Source organism: Hylobates moloch, unplaced genomic scaffold (genome assembly GCF_009828535.3).
Source record: "Hylobates moloch isolate HMO894 unplaced genomic scaffold, HMol_V3 SCAFFOLD_16, whole genome shotgun sequence".
Classification (NCBI taxonomy): Eukaryota; Metazoa; Chordata; class Mammalia; order Primates; family Hylobatidae; genus Hylobates; species Hylobates moloch.
In genome coordinates this window covers 48536936-48560869 of record NW_026652291.1, presented here as the reverse complement: position 1 = coordinate 48560869, position 23934 = coordinate 48536936, and the positions used below count along the sequence as shown (strand labels likewise).

The 23934-nt window shown below is 40.8% G+C and overlaps 1 protein-coding gene across 1 annotated transcript; it reads left to right on the top strand.

Moving 5' to 3' along the window:
* Positions 1 to 2447: 2447 nt before the first annotated feature.
* Positions 2448 to 3662, top strand: LOC116485010 (large ribosomal subunit protein uL3-like). The gene is given in 2 exon segments (XM_032753738.2): positions 2448 to 3488; positions 3491 to 3662. Coding segments are annotated over 2 exon segments (1212 nt in total). The 3' UTR covers position 3662.
* The last annotated feature ends 20272 nt before the right edge of the window (positions 3663 to 23934 follow it).

The window sequence follows — 23934 nt, the reverse complement described above, 5'->3', positions numbered from 1 at the left end:
TTCCTTCCTTCCTTCCTTCCTTCCTTCCTTCCTTCCTTCCTTCCTTCCTTCCTTCCTAAATAATAATCATTGCATAGGTCACATAACTTTTTTTCTCTTTTTAAACCAGGAATGTTTTATATTCTGGCCTGTGATCTGCCCCTAAATTTCCTGGGTAGATTCTTTTCGTTTTTCTTATTTACTTGGGCTTTATTAGACTTTTCTCTTGCAAAATTAACTTGGGCATTGTGATATATGTACTTTGGTGCTTTTTGTTCCTTCTTTCCCAACTGCCTCTAGGGAGTGATGAGAAGGCACAGCACCTGAATAGCTGAAGTGGGAAAACCTTCTCTCTCACCCTGTCTTACACACATATATTCTGAGGATTTTTGTTGACAGTCTGGTATTACAGGTCAAGGCCTTTTTGCCACATTAGGGAAACATCCATTTCTGCTTTTAATCTGCACTTGCACTTTGCTCCCCACTACAGGGTGAACCAGGCTGTCACTTTTGAATGATAGCCTTGTCTTTGGCATTTATTTCAGTTTTTTGAAGCCAGATCTATCTATCTTCCTTCTTTTCTTCTTTCCTTCCTCCTTCCCTCCGTCCCTTCCTTTGGGTTTTCTTGCCACATATATAATTATGGTGGCATTATCCTGTAGATCCTTGGTGGCCTCTACTCTTTTTTATTTTTATTTTTTGACAGAGCTTTGCTCTTGTTGCCCAGGCTGGAGTACAATGGCATGATCTTGGCCCACAACAACCTCTGCCTGCTGGGTTCAAGCAATTCTCCTGCCTCAGCCTCCCAAGTAGCTGGGATTACAGGTGCTTACCACCATGCCTGGCTAATTTTGTGTTTTTAGTAGAGATGGGGTTTCTCCATGTTGGTCAGGCTGGTCTCCAACTCCCAACCTCAGGTGATCCACCCACCTCGGCCTCCCAATGTGCTGGGATTACAGGCATGAGCCACTGTGCCTGGCCTGGTGGCCTCCAGTCTTACTCTCTCCACACCTGCTGGCTCCCACAGAGGCCTCCACTGAATCATTGAGGCCAAGCAGTTTCATCCCTCGAATGGGAAGATGTTCCTTTTCTCCTTGTTTCCTACTGTAGACTGAATGTTTGTGCCCTCCCCAAATTCGTATGTTGAAACCTAATCTCCAGGGTGATGGCATTTGGAGACGGGGCCTTAGGGAAGTGATTAGGTCATGAGCGGGGAGCACTCATGCATGGGATTAATGCCCTTATAAAAGAGACACAGAAAGCTCTCTGTGGCTTTGGCCAAGTGGGGACACAGCAAAAAGACAGCCGTCTGTGAACCAAACAGCAGACCCTCATCAGACATCAAATCAGCAGGTGCCTGGATCTTGGACTTCCCACCTCTAGAACTGTGAGGAATACATTTCTGTTGTTTATAAGCCACCCAGTTTCTGGTATTTTGTTAGAGCAGCCTGAAAGGACTAGAACATTTCTCTGCATTAAGGCTTCTTAGATGCCAAATCACTGTTTAGCACGTTTGTTGTTCTGCATTATAAGCATCCGGATTTATTTTTAAAACTGTATGACCAGTGCTACATTAATGTGATTTGGGCACACTAGTACCCACTGCGCACTGTGTCTGGAATCAGCTTGACTCTAATGACCCAAGCCCTGGGGTTGAGAGTGGTCCTCAGCCCCCGCTAACTCCTCTCACGTGGTGAGCTTCCTCTTAGGTGCACCTCTGTTCTTGCAACTTGGCCTCAGTCGTAGCCACTTGGTTTATCAGATCTATCATACTACCTTTGAACCTCTGATGGGGAGAAAAAGGTAAGACCGAATCCTATTCCTTTCCTCCCATGGGCTACCCTAACTCCACATGTATTTAGGGTAATCAGATTTCTTTGGTAGCATCTAGGACCAAAATTTGTACAAAAATATTGGAGGATCAATAATATCCTCTATGCTCAAGTTCCTTGCATGTTTCCTACTTATACCTGGCACATCCAAAGTTGCACATTCCATTAGAATGTGGGATTAAAATGACCTTTGGTCCTGTACCCTCCTAGCCCTGTGGGCTTGGGCAGCCAGTGGCAGTGCCCATAAAATGTGACTGTTACACAGCCAGCCCAGTGAGTGATATAACCCCTGAGCACCTTCTTCAAATAAGAGAGTGTTGGACCTACCAGTGCCCAAATTTTAGCTCCTTCTCTCCTTCCATGGGTTCATTCATGCAATAAAGCCAGACTCATTCATGTAATACAGAGAACATAAAATATTTGTTGAGCTCTACTCTACTACATTCCAGGCATTATTTGCAGTGATGGCAATATAATTGTGAACAAGAAATCAGTTCCTGCCCTCACAGAGCTTCCAGGCTAGAAGGTATTCTAAGCTGGAGAGATGGGCTCTGCCAAGCTACAGTTTACTTTCTTTTGGCTTGTATGTAAATTCAAAGGCAGTATCTCGCTCTACCGGCAGGATTTGATGGCATGATGTCTCACAGAAAGTTCTCCGCTCCCAGACATGGGTCCCTCAGCTTCCTACCCCAGAAGCTCAGCAGCAGGCATTGTGGGAAGGTGAAGAGCCTCCCTAAGGATGACCCTTCCAAGCTGGTCTGCCTCACAGGCTTCCTGGGATACAAGGCTGGCATGACCCACATCATGCAGGAAGTCAACAGGCCAGGATCCAAGGTGAATAAGAAGGAGGTGGTAGAGGCTGTGACCATTGTAGAGACACCACCCATGATGGTTGTGGGCATTGTGGGCTATGTGGAAACCCCTCAAGGCCTCCAGACCTTCAAGACCATCTTTGCTGAGCACATCAGTGATAAGTGCAAGAGGCATTTCTATAAGAACTGGCATAAATCTAAGAAGAAGGCCTTTACCAAGTACTGCAAGAAATGGCAGGATGAGAATGGCAAGAAGCAGCTGGAGAAGGACTTCAGCAACATGAAGAAGTACTGCCAAGTCATCCACATCATTGCTTACACCCAGATGTGCCTGCTTCCTCTGCGCCAGAAGAAGGCCCACCTGCTGGAGATCCAGGTGAATGGAGACACCATGGCTGAGACGCTGGACTGGGCCCGCAAGAGGTTTGAGCAGCAGTTACCTGTGAACCATGTGTTTGGGCAGGACGAGATGATTGACGTCATCAGAATGACAAAGGGCAAAGGCTACAAAGGGGTCACCAGTCGTTGGCACACCAAGAAGCTGCCCCGCAAGACCCAGCAAGGCCTGCGCAAGGTGTCCTGTATTAGGGCATGGCATCTTGTCCGTGTAGCCTTCTCTGTGGCATGCGCTTGGCAGAAAGGCTACCGTCACCACACTGAGATCAATAAGAAGATCTATAAGATTGGCCAGGGCTACCTTATCAAGGATGACAAACTGATCAAGAACAATGCCTCCACTGACTATGACCTGTCTGACAAGAGCATCAACCCTCTGGGTGGCTTTGGCCACTATGGTGAAGTGACCAATGACTTTGTCATGCTGAAGGGCTGTGTGCTAGGAACCAAGAAGCGAGTGCTCACCCTCCCCGCAAGTCCTTGCTGGTGCAGATCAAACGGCGGGCTCTGGAGAAGACTGACCTTAAGTTCACTGACACCACCTCCAAGTTTGGCCATGGCCGCTTCCAGACCATGGAGGAGAAGAAAGCATTCATGGGACCACTCAAGAAAGACCAAATTGCGAAGGAAGAAGGAGCTTAATGCCAGGAACAGATTTTGCAGCTGGTAAGGTCTCAATAAAAGTTATTTTCCACTGGAAAACAAAAACAAAAACAACAACAACAACAAAAAACAAAGGCAGTGTCTCCTCAAACAGCAGGGAACTGCATTGTAGCTGTGTGAGTTCATCTTTGTTTTGCAGGCATAAATCACCACCCCCTTTAAAAAGCAAATTAAAATGTATTTTCTAAAGTTAACTTATGTAAGAGAAAGTTCCAGAAATGCTGCCTGGTCCTGCAGGGCAAGTGAAGCATTAGCCTGTCTCCCTGAGGCTTTGTTTCAAAACTCCACAGGTCCATTTGCAACCTGTATTTTGAATGTGATTAGTTACATAATAACCCTTTACTTTTTTCCACATTATGGCACCTTCCTTGGAAGAGCTTAAGGTGTTTTACAGCCATTATCTTATTAACCCTCACCCTGGGGAGTGTTGGGGGTGGCACAGCATATATTATTGTCTCTATTTTACAGAAGGGGACATTATGATGGCATAAGAAGTTAAGTGTCTTGAGCAATAGTACAAAGGAAGTCAAGTGGAACTATGAACAGAAACAAGTTTCACAAACAGGCTTTTGCTGGCCTGGCATAAATCTGTCTGCTTCCCTTTATCAGAAAGAATGGAGTAGGCTTGGTGATGGTACTGAAGATTTCATCTTCGGTTAAAAAGAATGGGTTAAATATATGTTGGGAGGAAAGAGCAGATGAGTTAAGTTGAATCATCCAGGGTGATAGAGAGCTGCTTAATAAATGTCTTCAAACAATACACGCATGTACTTCATGCCTACTCCAGGCTGCAATGCTGCTAAGTGCTGTAGGAGAAATCTAGGAAGGCTGTCATTGGGACAGAGTAGGTACTAGATACAAATTTGTTGAAGGAAAGAAAGAAGGAAATTGGGGTATCTTTCTCATCTTCAAGGAGCTTACAACCGGGGAGGGAGAAGAACTACAAACTATTACAAAGGTAAGTATGTGCTGAACTTGGGAATATTCTCTGTTGATGCAATAGGAGCTCAGAGAAGGAAGAAACTACTGCTGCCTGGAGTGGTCATAGGAACCTTCTTGCAAGGGATAGAACCCGAATTAGGGTTGGAGAAGTGGGGGATTCTGGAGAGGTGAAGAGGAGGACGGATACTATCCTTGGAAGTGCAAGGGCCTGACAAGGCTGGTGGAAGAGGCATACGTACAAAGGTGTGCAGCCACATGGCATGTTTTCTAAAAAAAGGAAGTGGATTTTGCAAGATTGGAAAGAGGGATTGTTTCTTTCAATAGGTATTGTGAAGTGTCTGCTATCCACCAGAAGACAAAGGGTAAAGAATCAAGGCAAACTCCTAGATTCTGAAGTTGAAAGAATGCCATTGTCAAGAAACAAAGCTTGTATTTTGGAGTGTTTTTAATTTTTGAGTGTGTAATAACTTCAGGACATTAGTGTCAGTACATTTGTTTTGAAACTTTATTGATGTCTTCATTTTCTCAGAGTGCCTGTTTCTTCCTTAAAGGTGAGATTGAGCACAAAATTGTTTTCTGCTGTTACCGAATTGGTAGTCTTTTTTTTTTTTTTGTATTGTTTTACTCTGTTTTATTTAGTGAAACATTTGTTATTATAATTATTATTTTTACTGTTATTCAATTCTAAATAAATGCATTATTGCATCCATTACCATCCTATCTCTGCTTCACATTTATCCCTTAATATGGCCAATATCTGGCAGAGATTTTTCCAGCAACTTTCTTCTTTTGACTTAGGTTGAACAATTAGACTTATACATTTTGAAAATAGCTATTAGTGTATTTTGGCATTTTCAACCTCTTCAGGAATTAAACTCTTACTTAGTCTCTTTTTCTCTTCCACAAAACAGGGAAGATGAAAAACTTCAGAGACCAAAATCTCCTTTATTCCCAAATAATAATGTCAGCCTAAAACTAGAGGGAGATTGTCAAAATAAGAAAAAAAATTAACTCAACATCATTGGAAATGCATATCAACCCAAATAGGAGATTTCAGGTTCTTAAGAGACGATTTCAATTATTGGGGGGTCTGAAGAAGGCAGGAGGGAGTCTAGCTCCACAGTTTGAAGGCACTTTGGACTCCAGTGATTTTCAACAGAGAGGCTAAGTTGGAGGTATTAATAGGTGCTGGTGCAGAAAAATAGGATCTGTAGATTTGAAGACCAGTCTCAGATGTGATTTGGGGGTGGGGCACATGGGCAAGATAGCTTAGGTTTCTATATTTCAAGTATTCCAAGCATACAGAAATAGGGAGAAAAATATGTAGAAAAGAGATGGGCAGAATTTTTCTGAAGTTCCTTCTCTCATTTATTACCTTTCCATCTAATGGAGAGCCTTACTGAGAATAAGGTTCATATCAAATTCCTATTTCTCTTTTCTGTCTTTGAATGTTCCCAGTTTAATTCGAGTGCATGCATTATCAAACATCTGTTTTAATTACAGCTATTGTTAAGGTAATCAGTTGTCGTCTCTCTCGGCAACCAAAATCCTATATTGCTAAATTTTTGTACAATCAAAGATACAATAAATATAAAAGAAATTCTTGTATATCGGCGTGAAAAAAATGCATACAACTTCTTTGCTCATTGATGCAACCAAAACACCCAGGAGTTATTATAATGTGCATTCCCTTGACACAGACTTTTATTTCATGCAAATGACTGTGATTAAGATTCAAATACTTTTTTTCATTTTCACACATTACTTAATCAATGTGAAGTACTGTGTAAAAATTGCATCTCTTCATAACAGTGATTTTGACCAAGTCAAGTGTTGCTCCTAGAATTATAATCCAGACTTGTGATTCAATTATCATTTAGAGACTTTCTAAATTCAAATGAAGTTTACTCTTTCCTCCTCCTCCCAACACTGTAAACTTAATATCAATATGGATCATTTGTAAGGTATGATCAAAATAACTTTCCATTTCAAGGAAATATACATTGTGATGTCTGATTTCTCATTTACTTGCAAAAAGAGGCACAGCAATCAATAGGAACTAGCCATTAAAATGTATGAAAATGCAGAAAGTACCATCTATTTTTCCATTTATGTTAACTTAGCTTTTAGACTGAATAAAAGTGACACTCCCCAGAATACTTATCTATTTAAACCTACTTGGAACAGTTGCACAAACTCCATTTAAAGTTAAAAAGAACCCATGGAATACTTAAAGTTTGGCATCCCTGTTTGATAAATTAACTACAGGATATTCAAAAAGCACACTCTTATAGAATCAACAAGGAATGCATGAAATGAAGCAAGATTCCAGAGGCCGACTAGGCAGCTCTCATACAACTATAAAACATTGATCTATTTACAGTTTACTGCACCCAAGCCAGAGGCTGAATCTTGATTTGTTATTGTCTATGACTATCTCTTTTTTGCTCATCTTGCATTTCATCTTTATTTGAGGAAAAATTAGATTTTGCCAATGACTAGGAATTAGGCTTCAGAACTGGCAGGTTTTGGGTTCTCATAATATCAACCCCAACCATTTATTAAAAATATGTACCATAGACTGAAGTTCTCTAGCCTCCAAGTTGAAAATAAAATCCAATTTTAAGTTATTTTTCTTCTTTCAGCATTCACCGAAAATTCCTTCTTTTGTGTCCAATTGCAATAAGCAGAAAAAAACACTCAACTTTTATTCTCCATGGTTCCTAGAACACAGTACTATTTCTATGCCAGAGCTGAATTCGTTGAATTTGAATTTTTTTTTTTTTGAGAGAAGTAAAATTTGCATTTGATGGAGTTTGATGAATTCAAACAGACAATGTTTGAATCTGGATATTCCTTTTCAGAAGTTTCTTGGACATGCTCATGGGATGTCCTGACTCTTCTATCATGAAAAGTTGAAGGGACATTGACAATTAGTCCATTTGAAGGGTCCCAACTAGTAAGTACCCTGGCCAGTTGGAACCAAAGGTCTAGTCCTGAATTTAGTGGAAGACTAGGAAATATCTGTGAGATTGAAGTGGTTCTGCAGGGGGAAGAATTGTGAACTGCTATAGATTCACCTAAGAAGTCAAGATAGCATTCCATAGGAGTAAAGGTAACCAACCATGGTGGGTCTTTTGAAGCTAGAACTGGGTCATTTGAAGTCAGTCTAGGCTACTTACAGAAGACCAAATGGACAATTCCTATTTATTCTGGTCCCATTCAGGAGGTTCTGAGGATGTTTTAGGATAAAGCTTTGGAGAAAACAAGTGAGATTGTGTCAGAGACTACTGGTTGGGCCTCAATGTCCAATCTTCCTCATCCGATTGCAGTAGAGTTTTGCCGTGCACTTGGCTGCTCAGAATAAAAGCCTCATTTCCCGGGTGCCCTGTAGCTAACAGTGGACCCATGACTAACTTTTGGCCAACGGAATGTAAGCAGAGTAGAGGTCCAGAATTCCATACCCCAAACCCTTGGGGCCAGATATGATTCGGAATTCAGATTTCTTTTGATTTTGAAGGTGATATGATGCATATACAGCTTCTTATGGAATATCTCCATTGAAGCCTGGGGCAGCACCTCATAATTAACTGCAACAAATTATAACAGTATTCACCCTAAGTGGGATAAATGAAGACCGTAAGGCCAGGTGTAGTGGCTCACACATGTAATCCCAGTGCTTTGGGAGGCTGAGGCTGAAGAATTACTTGAGGCCAGGCAACAAGACCAGCCTCGGCAACATAGAGAGATTCCATCTCTACAAAAAAATTTTATAATTAACCAGGTATGGTGTATGTGTCTGTAGTCCTAGCTACTCAAGAGGCTGAAGAAGGAGGATCATTTGAGCCCAGGAATTCGAGGTTACAGTGGGCTGAGTGCACCACTCCACTCCAGCCTAGGAGACAGAGAAAGATCCTATCTCTAAAGAAAAAAAATAGAAGACATACATAGTGTTACATAGTGTCATATGAATTCAGATTAGGTTTTGCCTTCACATGAATTTTTGTTGAAACCTTGTGAAAATTTTTGTTTTCAGAGTTTTTTTTGGATTTTAGAATTATCTATCATTTGGCTGCTTCTAGAAAACTATAGAGACCACCGACAAATATCTATTTCCCCCTCCATGTTGCTTCCTATATCCGGTCTCCAGGAATGTGATTTTCCTCAGATCATGAGGACTGTGTTTATAAAGACAATACAAAACTATTCCTATTTGGTGTTTTCCTCAAAGAGCTATTATTATATTTAAAAATGTGAATACTATTATGTTTTGCAGCATAATTTATTACTGAACACACATTATGTGAAACATACCTTGCTAAGTATCTCATTTAATGTGATTACTAATTCCATTTTATGGATGAGAAAACTGAGTTATAGGAAGTTTAAGTATCTTGGCTAAAGCCCACAATCAATGAGTGGCAAAGCCAGGATTTGAAACTAAGAAGTCTCCTGCCAGGGCCGCATGTTTGTCCATGGTACTATTTCTACCTTCTTTCCATGAGACCATAGTTACTATATAAAAATATGAAGACTCATTATAGAAATCTGGGTAGAGTTGCATGTTTCCCTGTGGTTCTGGAATTGCATTTTTTAGATGCTTTGTTGGGACATGGTGCTCTTTTTCCTGCCCCATTTTAGTTGCACAAGTTTGACTTGCAATTAACCAGCTTTCTAACCGTGCCAATGGACAACCCTAAAGGAAGAGAGTGAAGCTAGCATTCAGCTGTTCTCAATAATCGCAGTAACGCTTAGAACCACAACTACGTCATTATATTAAAGCATCTTGTCACAGTGTCTTATAGCTATCATTATTTTATAGCCATACCTCCACGCCAAATTAAATGTGAATATAAATTTTAAAGAACCAGTTAATCTGGCCTCTGGGCCATACTTGTTGGGTCACACCTGTGTGTCATTTGAGGTGTCACACACTCAGTGACTGGTGACATTTTACTGTTAGCACCCACCCACCCAAAGAAGTCACAATCTAATAGCAAAACAATCCCAGCTCAAATCTGAAATGAATTTAGAAGTTATGAATGTCTTCACAAATAACTGTGATTATTTTATTAGCATTTCTGGCACCATTACCTAGAAAATATGAAAATGAAAATGTAACTAGTTGACAATAGGGAAGGGCAGTGCCGATGGAATTGGTTTTGAGTCCAGAGATGGATGTCAGATTAAGCCCTTTTCAGTTCCAGAGCTTTGGCCTCAACTCATTAGAGTAGATGGATCTCAAGAATTACTATGGAAAATATAACAAAATATTAACAATTGCTAACTCTCGATGACGAGCAAGTGGATAATCATTATACTATTCTCCCTACTTTTATGTAAGATTGACAATTTCATAACAAAAAGTTAGAAAACAAAAAGCAAGGGAAAATCCATTCAAATGATAACTTTTAAAATTAGCATGCTAAAATACATTATTTAAATGAAATTCTTCAGGCATTTAGCCCTGTACTATTCAATACAGTAGCTGCTAGGCACGTGTGGCTATTTAGATTTAAATAAAAGTGAATCAAAATTAAATGAAATTAAAAACTCAGTCCCTCAGTTGTACTGGCCACATTTCAATTACTCAGTAGTTACTGGCTACATATATCTTTTAATCATTTAAAAAAATTGTGGTAAACTATGTGTAACATAAAATTCGTCATTTCAACAATTTTTAAGTGTACAGCTTAGTGGCATTAGATATATTCATATTATTGTACAACTATCACCACCATCCAGCTCCAGAACTATAAATATATATATATATTTCATAAACTATTTTAAATATAAACTTTTAAACTATATTCTAATTTTAACTATTTTTTAATTGTGGTAAATAGATTGCAAGCATATTTAGAACCTGCTAAATTTAGTGCCATTGTCTGTTTCCAAATTTCCTAACGATATCAGGTTACCACTTGCTTGTCATTATGTTGATTGCAAACTGCTTAGGAAGTCACAGAAAACCAAGGCATGGGAAATTTAAAGGGGAAAAACTATAAATTGTGAAGCTTTATCCATTAACTATTTTTTTTTCCTGGCAATGGGGAAGCGGGCAGAACTCCATTCTTGAACTGTAGCAATGAAATTAACGTCATTGCACTTGTGGACCCCCAAGGCTCTGTTCCTCTTGAGCATAATTTGAGTTAAACGTCTCTATTGAAGTACAGGCTGATTGAGTCAGCAAACATTTGCAGAGGGCCCACAGGTGCTGTGTCTGTGGTGGGACCATAATGGTGAGCAAGACAGGCAAGATTCCTATTTTTATGGAGCTTCCTTTCTAGCATGGGGAGACAGACAATAAACCAACCCACCCACAATTAAACCAAAAGGTTGATGGAAGATGGCGATAAATGCTGCAAAGGATGTAAGACAAGGTGATATAATAGAGATCACCATGAATTTATATATTATTCATTTATTTATTTTTTTAGACGGAGTCTCATTCTGTAGGCCAGGCTGGAGTGCAGTGGCGTGATTTCGGCTCACTGCCACCTGCACCTCCCGGGTTCAAGCAATTCTCCTGCCTCAGCCTCCCAAGTAGCTGGGATTACAGGCGCCCACCACCACACCCAGTTAAGTTTTGTATTTTTAGTAGAGATGGGGGTTTCACCATGTTGGCCAGGCTGGTCTCGAACTCCTGACCTCAGATGATCCGCCTACCTTGGCCTCCCAAAGTACTGGGATTACAGGTGTGAGCCATCACACCGGCTGAATTTATATCTTAATGTATTAGAAACTTCCACTGCTTCTAAGTTGTAAGCCATCTTCAGAAGCAAGTTCTAAATTAGGTGTAAATCACCTAAAAACAATAAAAAATGAAACTTGCCACTACCTTTTGCTATTCCTGCCTCCCAGCTGTGACTTACTAACTGGTTCTACTGAATTACTTACTCAATAAGCTTGCGTCCTACAAATTTGGTAAGTGTTCAAGTAACTCACACTTTATCTTGATGTTTAAGAGAAGCCACCTGTAGCTTTTGCAAAAGAAATTTATCCAGAGTGGTGCTGTGTTGCAAATTGAACCCCAGGTTTTAAATGTATAAAGGAAAATGTCTGGAAATAGAAAAGCCACAGATATGTCAGACAACTTTGCATAATGTCTGTAATTGTCTCCTCAAGCCCGGTCAAGATTTGAAGCAATGCAGGCTAATATTTCCATAGACATTTTCTCCACTGCAAACAGACAGTGGGTGCTTCTCAAGTTTCACCTCTATTCTAGGGACAAACACTTGCAGAGTGAGGAGCAGTGTGAACCTAGGAAGAAGGTAATATGAGTCAGCACAACTTTCCTCCTCTCAAGAAATACGCAAAGCATTTCCCATATTCCCATAGAGTTTACCATCTTATGCATTCTATATACCTAAGTCTGTTTCAGTTCAGGAGAAAAATAAATGCATGACAAGAGTATTTAGTTTTTATTGGGTAAAAGTTCAAATTAGTAGAGTGAGCAATGATATAATTGTCCACATAATGGGAAATAAACAAGTTGGTCACTGTTCAAGAGAGAACTGCAAACTTTCCTTCAGGTTTTTGTTTTGAATGTAACGCCTTAATCATTTTCAAGCCTTCTTGATTATCCTGCCTCTTGAATGCACACTTCTGTCAGTGTTTCATCTTTAAGATCTATTTACAGCCTTGGAAATAGCTTGGGGCAAACAGCAATCTATATAAGAACAGGCACAGAATGTGGTTTTCAATTACTCTACTATTTGGGTAACTCTTGAGCTGGGGTGATGTGAATTTGAGTGGATTTTAAACGGTAATGGTGACAGAATGATGGCCAATATTTATTTGTAAGGTTTCTTAATCAGTTATCACCATATTTCATTTGTATATATCCCTTAGATTTTGGAGAAATAAATTCCCAAACTCAATTTCTTAGGTTTAGAATATTGACCACGATGCGCTGGGTGCCGTGGCTCACACCTGTAATCCCGGCACTTGGGGAGGCCGAGGCCTTGGGAGGAGTGCCTGAGCCCAGGAGTTTGAGACCAGCTTGAGTAACATGGCGAAGCCCCCACCTCCGCAAAAAACAAAATATAAAAATTAGCCAGGCATGGTGGTTTACACCCGTAGTCCCAGATGCTCAGGAGGCTGAGGTGGGAGGATCGCTTGAACCTGGCAGGTTGAGCCTGCAGTGATCTGTGATGGCGCCACTGCACTCCAGCCTTGGTGACAAAGTGAGACCCTGTTAAAAAAAAAAAAAAAAAGAAAAAGAAAAAAAGAAGCATAATACAAGCATCCTTCACTGAAATCCATAGGGATAGTTTTCAGCTTGAATAACAATAACACTAATAACGTAAGCTAATATTGACTGTGTACTTACTATGTGCCTAGTGCTGTGCTAAGATCTTAGCATATATTATCTCACATAATTCTCATAACAACCTCCTTGTTAGTAATGAGGAAATTAAGGGTTAGAGACGTACAGCAGGCAGCAAAAGCATGAGCCAGCAACTCCTTGTTATCTGTCCAATGGTGGCAATGAGGTGGGGGGCTTGGAAGACTTGAATTTACCACGATCTCTATCAGAACTGCCTCCTCCAAGCCACCCAAATAGACATTTTATCCAAGTGAGGACAGTTGCTAAGTAAATACATATGGCAATCCAGAAGCCCATCCCAGGTAGAAATTCCAGAGCTGTCACTCTATCTACACATGACCGTCACTGCCAAATTTCTGTTTACAGAATGCTCATGATGTCTGGAACACTAGATTAGACAATGTACGGGATAAAAGGGAAGCAGGAGACCTGGAAGGAGCCCAAGGCAATATGGCTGCATGGAATAGTGGAACAAGACCAGCCCTGGGTGCCAGGCAGGACTGCATTCTACTTTGGAGTCTTACAAATTATTTCCTTGGTCCTAGAGAAGTTACCTAGCTTCCCTGAGCCTGGGTTTATTAGATGTAAAATGAGAGGTTCAACTTAACAACATTTTAAGTCCCTTGTAGCTACAAAATGTGATGATTCCAGAAGTCTTGTCTTCCAAGAATGTACAATCCAGTGGGGTGATGGGAAAAGTTCAATATTTCAATATTCAGAAATGTTTCTAAACTTTATATTATAATTGCTTTGGTGTTTCTTTTTTCTTAGGGCTGTGGGTGTCTTCTTTATCTCCTCCAAGGCTCAGTGTATGGTAGGCATGTTAGTGAGACAGCCAAGTATAAAGGCGTCCGCGGAGAACCTCTGACCAGCCTACGCACTGGGAGGAGTGGGCAGTGGGGTGGAGCCTCCGGAAGCTCGCGCTGTTTGCAGGGCGGAGGAGCCTGGCCCCTCCTCTTACTGCGTGGTAGTTGGGATTCAATTTGCGAGGAGGGAAACCTATACCAACAGGACTCTCGCTCTGCTTAGAGTTCCCGTTTCCCTTTTTTTTCCCTTTTTGCCCAATAAGTTCCCTTTTTCTCACCCTTCAAAGTGTCTGCGAGCCTAATCTCTCATCGTCATGTGACGAGGACACTGTTTTTAGCTGAACTAAGGAAAAGTCCTACAACATTAGGGGCCTTGTAAATGTTGAACAAATGAATAAGTAACATAATGAAGGAGTATATGAATAAACACATAAATTTAATTTCCCAAAGCAACAATATATACAAAAATGAGCTGTCACTCTATCTACACATGACCGTCACTTCCTCTAATGCTGATGTTCAGGTCTCATTTTCTATCATTTATTCCCAGCAGCATATCCAGGTTTCTGTGGAGACTAAAGTTTATAGAATATAAGTGCCCTTCTTTAAGGAGAATTAAAGATTGCAAATGGAAAATTCAGTACAGCTCCTTTGCAGGGGCCTGTGCAAGTGAGGGGCACCGAAGTCTGTGCTTTTGGCTTCACAGTCAGCTCGGCCAGCAGGGCCCTTCTACACTCTGCTCCAGGGACACCTGCCTTCTTGCTTCCTCAAAAGCTTGCTCCTACCTTAGGTTCTTAGCAAGTGCTCCTCCCATTCCCAGTCTTTCTCTACCAAGATCCCTGACTTTTTAAAAAAATGGTGGTTAAAATATGCATAACATAATATTGATCATTTTAACCATTCATGAGTGTAGAATTTGGTGGCATTAAATAATTCACAATGTTGTGCAACCATCACTGCTATTAATATCTATACCACTCATTTAAAAAATCATTTCCAATATAAACTCTTTACCTATTAAACAAAAACTGCCCTTTTTCCTCTCTTCCCCACAAACCCTGGCAACCACTATTGTATTTTTGCTTCTATGAGTTTGACTATTACAGATACCTCATATAGTGGAACCATACAATATTTGTCCTTCTGTTCCTTTACTAAATATAATGTTTTCAAGGCTCACTGTGGTGCAGCACCGCCTAAGAATTCTATTCTTCTTGATGGCTAAATAATATTCCATTGTGTATGTTTGCTACATTTTGTTTACCCATTTATCTGTTGATGAATACTTGGTCTGTTTCCACTTTTTGGATATTGTAAGACTGCTGTGAACATGGTTATACGAGTATCTCTTCAAGTTTCTACTTTCCATTCTTTTGAGTATGTATCTAGGTGTTGAATTGCTGGGTAATTTGCTAGGTCTATGTTTAACTTTATGAGGAACCTCAGCTGCATGGTTTTACATTCCCACCAGCAATGCCTATGGGTTCTAATTTCTCCAAATCCTTGCCAACACTTGTTGTTTTCCTGTTTAAAAAAATTGTAGCCATCCCAATAGATTGGAAGCAGTATCTCTTTGTGGTTTTACGTATTTTTTCGTAGTCTTTAAGATTATATGAAATGGTCTTGTTATTTTCCTTTCCTGGGTTTATTAGTCTGGAAGTTCATGAAGGCAGAACCATTTCTTTTATGTTCGTTTCTACATTTCCAGCATCCAGAACTGTTCCTGTCACACCTAGGAATTATGTTAAATAAATGAATGCATGGATGTTCTTCTTGCAGAACTGTATGACTATCATTGCTAATTTATTTGTCCAAAAATCAGTGCTTAAACAACAGCACATCAATTAGGTAAGAAGTCCACAGTTTGTATTAGGCATCAGAGTTGTGCCCCTCCCACTCCCAGTCGTTCTCCACCAAGGTACTTAACTTTTTTTAAAAAGTTGCAGTAAAATAGACGTAACATAATATTGATCATTTTAACCATTCATGGGGGTAGAATTTGGTGACATTAAATAATTCACAATATGCAATTGTGTGTAGCTTTGAACCAATAAACACCATTATCTTAGAACTTCTGAAAGTGAAGACTAAACACAATTTAAATGAAATGATATGTCATAAAAGTTATGCATAAACTGCAGATTAAATTTAGTTATTAGAATTGGAATTCAAAGTGAATTAAAAATTTTCATAAAGCTTGCATGGAGAATTGTACACTCCTTCCCTTTCTAGATGCCCAGTACTAAGGTTGCATTGTACTATGTGTAAATAGGAATGAAAATATTGCACTGGGGGAGCTGGGTGTGATGTCTCACACCTGTAGTCCCAGCGCTTCGGGAGGCAGAGGTGGGAGGATCACCTGAGATCAAGAGTTTGAGACCAGCGTGGGCAACATAGAAAGATCCCGTCCTCCACAAAAAATTTAAAAATTAGCCGGAAATTGTGGTGCATGCCTGTAGTCCCACCTACTCAGGAGGCAGAGACAAGAGGATCACTTAAGCCCAGGAGATCAAGGCTGCAGTGAGCTATAATTGTGCCACTGCACTCCAGCCTGGGTGACAAAGCAAAATCCTGTCTCAAAAAGAAAAATATTGCATTGGGGTTTGGAAGGAGCTGTGTCGCAGAAACCTAACTCCTAAACAAACTGAAGTCTGAAAATTAGTGCGTCATTCACAACAATATGTAATCTTAACACATGGCTTCTGTGCACTTTACAAACACAGAATTTCACAATGGAAAGTTTTCAACAATGCCATTCCCGATTGCTAAGAGCCAGAGTCATTGGGTGAAGGGATCCTGGAAATGGCCTAAGGAGCTGTAGCAACCAAACAGGGCCTATGTGCAGTGTTGCACCACAATATATTGCAAAGTACACTACAGGGTATCATACATGCCCACCTGAGCACCGCCCAGTCTCACATGATCTGTTTGCTAATGTTTCAGACACAAACCAAACCATGCCTATTGTGTAGTCTGAGATTGCCCCTGGCCACTCTCTGAGTTACCAAGCCAAGTTGCAAAATGATAATATTTTGAAATCATGAAGTTTGTGTCTCTGAAGAGCAAGGAACCAGGGCTCCTGAGCATGTAAGGAGGACAGCAGGTGCACCTGAGGACGGCTGTCCTGGCCAGAAGCAGATTTGCCCTGAAGCTAATAAAGGTGAAGCTTTGGGGCCTGTAACTTACACAGGTGCCTTCCAAGGTTGGTGGGGACAGCAATTTTTCCTAAAGATGCTCTCAAATTTTTTCACATCCACTAAAACCTGGATCCACCCACCTCTTCTTTCTCTAGCCATTCTCAGAAAATTTTGAAAATGCGTTTCTTGGCCATTTTCTATAGGGAAACATTGACAAACCAGTGAGATTTCTGGCATCCCCTACAGGGCATAGCACAGAGCCATCCACATTGTAGGGTTCAATAACCATTTGATACATAACATTAAATGCATAAAATAAAGTACACAGTTCCTTGTAGTGTGTGTGTGTGTGTGTGTGTGTGTGTGTGTTCCTGATACTCATCTTGAACATTTGGCTTTAGATGTTCAGGGTTTACTTATTTTAAATGAAAAACCCAATGACATTTGTACTCAGAACACCTGTCTAGGAGTAACTGAAAGCTTATCTCTGAAGACCAATGACAAGAGACTTGGAGAAAACTGTGCTTTTTTTGGATGTCTATAGAAAATGACTAAGTAATTTCCCATTTGCTTTTCTTTTTTTGAGACAGAGTCTCTGTCACCCAGGCTGGAGTACAGTGGTGGGATCTCAGCTCACTGCAACCTCCATCTTTTGGGTTCAAGTGATTCTCATGCCTCAGCCTCCTGAGTAGCTGGGACTACAGGTGTGCACCACCACGCTTGGAAAAATTTTGTATTTTTAGTAGAGATGATGTTTTACCATGTTGCCCAGGCTGGTCTCGAACTCCTGGCCTCAAGTGATCTGCCCGCTTTGGCCTCCCGAAGTGCCGGAATTACAGGCATGAGCCACCATACTCATCCCCTATTTGCTTTTATTATTTGGTATATACACCATTGAATTTTGTTTTACTCATTGGCAATCAAAAAAAAAAAAAAGAATCTGTGACTTTTAGGTCAAGAAATTATTTATTTCTACCCAAATACTCCTCCAATTAAAATAACTGTGTGCAAATTACTCTGAATGTACTGCAAATCTCTTTGCACAGTTACAGTTAACTAACTGGGGTCAGAACTGAAACATTTAAAAATGGCAGCACCTCCCCCACCCAGAAATGCCTCCTTTGGCCCTCCCAGACTTTGAAATTTGATCTAAGAAGAAACATGTTTGCTGTGAGAAGTTCTACCTAGTTCACCTCAAGTTAAATTGTCAATATTAGAATACTCAGGTGAGGCCTTGGAGCGATGTGTGGAAAATTCTCAAAATTATCCATTTCAGACGGATGTTTTGTAAACTTCCTCATCACACAGGACCAGTGGCCACGTCCATCGGTCCCTATGGTTTGTGCCCCACATACCCATTTATGTTCCCTGTGAGTCACTCCCTTTTTCAGGGCTTGACGATAAAACCTGACTGTCCAGTTTTAGACTCCGTCATCGTCTATTAGATAGGAGCTTGGTGGGCATTTCATATTTCTTTCCTTTCAGCCCCGAAAGTAGCATTAGCAGGGAAATTCAAAAGCAAGCAGAAAACTGGCATAGCTAATTTAGGCTAATTAGGATGGCAGAAACTGAGATGCATACTTCAGAGCTTCTCACGCCCTCCCGTGTCTCCACCTGATTGCTTTGTCCAGCAGCAAACCCAGGAGGCACTTCCAATTACATCATATCCTCTTCAAACACCAAACCACTCAAGCTAATTTTATCCTATTAAACAGACTGAAGGATCCAGAAGAAAGGTTCTCTCCCCCTCCCCAAAAGCTTCAATTACCAGGGTCTCTGATTATCATCGCTTCAATCCTATATGCACTGCTAAATACTTTTTTTGCTAAGCATTGCCTTCTTCATTTAGATGAAAAGCAAATATTATGAGCATGTCTTTACAGTTCTGGTGAAGTGACATCAGGAGTGGAGCTAAAAAGAAGCACCCTGGTTATTAGCATGGTTAATCAAAGTCAAGTTTGAAGTTTCCAAAGACATTAGAATCACAGAAATTTCAGCACCTCTCTGAATATTAGCATTTAGAGAAAGCACTGCAGATTTCTATTTTTCTTTTCTTTTCCCTTTTCTTTCCTTTCCTTTTCCTTTCTTCCTTTCCTCTTTGCTTCCTTCCTTTTTTTCTCCTTTCCTTTCTTCCGTCTTTTATAAGAACTGTTGTAAAAATTACCAGTAAGTATCCAGCAAAAGGAAATGTGTGATTCATGATAATAAATATGGAATAAGCAACTTGGCCATGGATGCAAATGTAAGGAGAGCTAGCGAGATAGATAACGCAGCCATTCGTCATTCCATCTACTTCTTCCTAGCAAACAAATGCAAATCGTGTGTTTTTCATGACACATATACCAAAGACCATCACAGAGTACAAACTTTCTATTTCCAAATTCAAACTCAACTTTCCGTTCCATTTTGGCCCACCAAAGAAGTCTTAATCTGAAAGATTTTAATATTTTTTCTGATTTTAAAAATAATCAGTGTTCTAATTCTTTTAATGTAAAGCCCCTTCCAAACTAAGTTTAAGACTTGGAATCAAAATGAAGCATTTAGTTGTTCTTGATTCTTTCTTGGAAAAAGATTTTTAAAAGCCACCTTAAAAAATCCTTGCTTAAGAAGACATGACAAATGAAGATATATGAATTTACATGAAGAGGGTTACGGTGTCTGAAAGACTTGAAAAACTGTTTTTGAAGTTAAATACATCTACTGTGCAGGCACTGCTCCTCTTCTCAATGACAAGAAATAGGTTGGACAAATCTTAGAAGGTACCAGTGTAACAAAGAAAAGTTTTCCACCTTCAATATCACCTACATGCCTGGAGGATCCTTTTGCAATGACAGGCATAGTGATTTTTCATTTCTTCTGGAAATTTATTATAACTTTAAAAAAAAAAAAAAAAACCTTCCCAAGACTTGTGATGGGCTTCAATGCATTTGTCAGTTTTAATTTCAGAAAGTCTCATCTGTATTCTGAGTAGTCAGTCCAAATGACTGAAATTAAATGTTTGCTTTTTTAACAATCTCTTTCCTTTAGCAGAAAATCTACCAGTAACTCTTATATAATTGTCACTATTTCACTGGTATCAAAAAGCCATTGTCCTGGGACAATCATCCCCCTCCCCCCACTCAAAAGAAACAGCCACTAAACAACAATCCATCTAAACTCTGTTTGGGCCAATTTTCTTAATGTTTCAGCAAGGCTTAATCTGTTGGCATAAGTGTTTAGTCCCATTAACAGCTAAAGTGACAGAGCCCACAACTCAAGGTGCTGACAGTAAACAAGGAATTTGAGGAATGGCTTTTAAACAATGACTAAGCCTCAAGCCATTTTGTCTTCAGGTGCCATGAAACTTGTCCATGGCTGTAGGAAGAGTTGCCTCCTTTCTAGGGTCCTACTTCTACTTAGAATGCACCTCCCTCCTGCTATCTTGCTATTAGCTGATTAGATTTGTCTTGCTAAAATCACTCTTCTCCGATTGGCCACTGAGGACCCACATGGCTGTTAAGATAAGCCACTCATTATTATTTTCTAGAACAAGCTTTGGTAAAAACTGGAAAATAGGTAAGTTTGCACATGCTGGATTTCTCTTGGGATAACATCACTCAGCCTGCCCTGGGACAGGCTCCTTTGGGCAAGAGCAGGGATTTCCTGACCTCTATTATAGTCTATTGTGCCTGGAGAGCAGAAAACACAGTAAAATGTGTGGGCATGGATCTCCCCACCAACAGAAAAGGTCCCACAACGGGTGTCAAAGCATAATATTGAGAAGCGGGCAATTCTTTTTAAATATCTAACTTCACTTTGGAGACTCTCCAGGGTGTTTTAATCAACACATGTGTCCTCTCCTGTGATCTCTCCAGCCAGTATTACCATATTTATCACTTAATGCTACAAGAGATAGCCAACAACTTTGCTGCTGCTTCTATGTCTTTTTACGACTCCTCAGCCCCTTGCTGTCTTCCATCACCCCATTGCCTACTCATGACCTACAAACAACAACAAAAGAGAGTATTTGCCTCAGGATCTTCATATGATTCCAAGACTAGGGAGATTCTCCAAGGGACCTGGACTCCTCACAGGGACCTTTCTACCTAATGTTCTTTTTTATGTCAGCTCCAATTTCCTACTTGGCCAAGAATAGATACCATTTTTTTTATCCCTAAACCTACCACTTCTCTCTGAAATACCATACACATAATATTCAGACTCTTTTGTGTGTGCTGTCTAGGACTGCAGAACAGAAAGGAGTTTCATTAAGAGTGTGGTGTTCTGGCAAGCTGAGATTGGACTTGTAACAAAAGGGGTAAGGAGAAAAAGGTTATCAATGGAGAAGTTGACAAAGTCGGTAGGGAATTTTGAAACTCCTTTCCCAATCTCTATCAAATTAAAAGGCAGGCAAATTAAGAGGCAGAAAGAGAGCAAGGAGGGTGAAGAAGGTCCATATTTCTTTCTTTTTTTTTTTTTTTGAGATGGGGTCTCACTCTGTTGCCCAGGCTGGTGTGCAGTGGCACGATCCTGGCTCACTCCAGCCTCCGCCTTCTGGGTTCACGTGATTCTCCTGCCTCAGCCTCCCAGTAGCTGAGATTACAAACGCCTGCCACCACACCAGGCTAATTTTTGTATTTTTAGTAGAGACTGGGTTTCACCATGTTAGCCAGGCTGGTCTCGAACTCCCGACCTCAGGTGATCCACCTGCCTCGGCCTCTTAAAGTGCTGGGATTACAGATGTGAGCCACCATGCCCGGCCAAAGATCCATATTTCTGTAACCTTTCAACAATGTTTAACAGATGCTTGCTGTATGTCAGGTATTGTATATTGTGCATACTGTGTACTGGGAGTATGGGCATGGCAAGAAGCATTTACCTATCTATAATGTGGGAGAGGAAACAGACCAGAAAATTGATCATTACTATCCAGTGTGTCAAGGTGCTTTGGGAGCCCAGAGGGGGAAACCAGAGGAGAGGCAACTAAGTCTTCTGGGGGCGGGGAGTGCTGGGGCTCAGGGATAAAGGATGCCCAAAAGAGAGGGTGCTTTGGATGGGTGTTGAAAACAAATGGCCACCACTAAGCAAATGGGGTAGGGAGTTGCAGGGATGCCAGGGTGTAATGAGGAGAGGGGCATCCCAGAGTAACAACAACAACAAAAAAAAACAGCTTCAAAAGCCCAGAGGTATGGCATATTTGGAAACTGAAAGCATCTTGGAATAGCTAGTGGTTAAGGGGAGCCAAGAGTAAACAGAGTCCAAGCTCTCAGCTTACCGGAGCCTATAAATGAACTGTGACTATAACTTATTTTCATATTTCATCCATTTCAATTTCTGGAAAAGATGTAACATTCTAAGATTTGTAGTTTTACCCAGATAACACTATTGCGGTATCTGAAAATCTTGTGGATGTCAACATGAGCCTTATGGCGGTAGTCACAAGTTATCTTCATAGAGTTCTTTTTATTCCCTGCAGCGTTCAACTCTAAGATTAGGCTGCTTCTTCACAGAAGCCACCCCTAAAACACTGGTGCTGTCTAGGGTTTGTCTCAAGTGTTCTTACTTTGTCTGTTCTCTCCGGGCAACTTTAACCACATCCGTGGCTTCAACAAACACTGTAAACCAGTGACTTCCAAATGATACCTCTAGTCTAGATCTTCTTCAGAGTTTCCAGTCATTATTTCCACTTGTCCACCTAAAATACAACATGTTCAAGACTGTACTCTTCGCTGTGCAAATCTGCTTCTCTTCCTCTAGTCCCTATCTTGTGGTGACTCCACTGCTCCTCTAAAGCTGGAGACACCTGGGCTAATCCTAGACTTTGTACTCCCCTTTCCCTGACTTACACATTTAAATCCAAAGCCCTGTCAATTCTATGTCTGAATAGCTCTTTTATCTTTCTTTCCTCCTCTCCCTCTTAATTTGCCAACCCACTAAAGACATTCAGTTCAACTATTTACTGAAGGGTTCCAATTTGCTGTTTATTAAGTAGCTAAGACATGGCCCATTGAGGAACCAAGCTAGGTGATGAATTACCATCACCACTCAACTCCTTGCCTCCATCTTATTCCCTTTTTATCACATCACTGCTTCCCCAAAAATTTCAATGGCTGTCATTGTCTAAGATCTAGATGTCGTAACATAGAAGCAACTTGAAGGTTGGCTTCTGACTTTCTGTTCAATATCATCTCTCCACACCCTCTATGCCATAGCCATTCTGGAGAGAGTACTATGTATGTGTGCATGCATGTATGTACGTATGTGTGTATGTATGTATATGTGTGTGTATTTAGTGAGCATATTATGTTCTGGTATACCTCCATGATATGTTATTGCCTATGTCAGGAACATCCTAGTAGACTCAGAAAACTTTTCTCCCACCTTCAATTCTTAGCATTTATGTTACCCTCTGTTCTTTATTACCTTCCCCCCAACAATCCCCGGACCCTACCCACAGGCACCTTCTTCTATGATCCTTTTACACCTTGTAAAAACCTCCTTTGGACAATTTCTATATTATGTTGTAAATGATTTCTTACAGGTCATGGCTGTTCCCTCGCTGAATGTTAGCCCCATATCCGTGTGGGTCCCTTCATCTCTGTACAGAAACTGGACCAGAGTGGCTGCCCAATGCATTGTTCAAGCTCTTCTGCAATAAGATCTTATTGTGTGCCTCAGGGCTTAAGAAGGCACCTTGGTTCCTAGGACTTGTGAATGGTCCAAGTGATCCAGCCCCCTGGCTGTTCTTTATCTGTAGGAATAGTGGGTCCTAAGCCCCATGGGGTCCCTGGGCACACATACCTCATGCCCCTTCCAAGGACATCAGCCAGGGTGGGCTAGTAGAGCACCACCCAGAGGGCAGTGCCTGCCATTGAGTCCTCCCTGGGGCAGTCAGTCCTCCAAAAAACATGGTCCATTTCTCCAGAGTTCTTCAGCATATGTCCTCCTGCTCTTCCTACTCTCTAGGGAAACACAACCACTCCTGTCTCTCAGAATTTCTCATCTCTGCAGCCTTGCTCATAGCTCTTCACTGGGACTGCCTGGCTTTTGACTCTA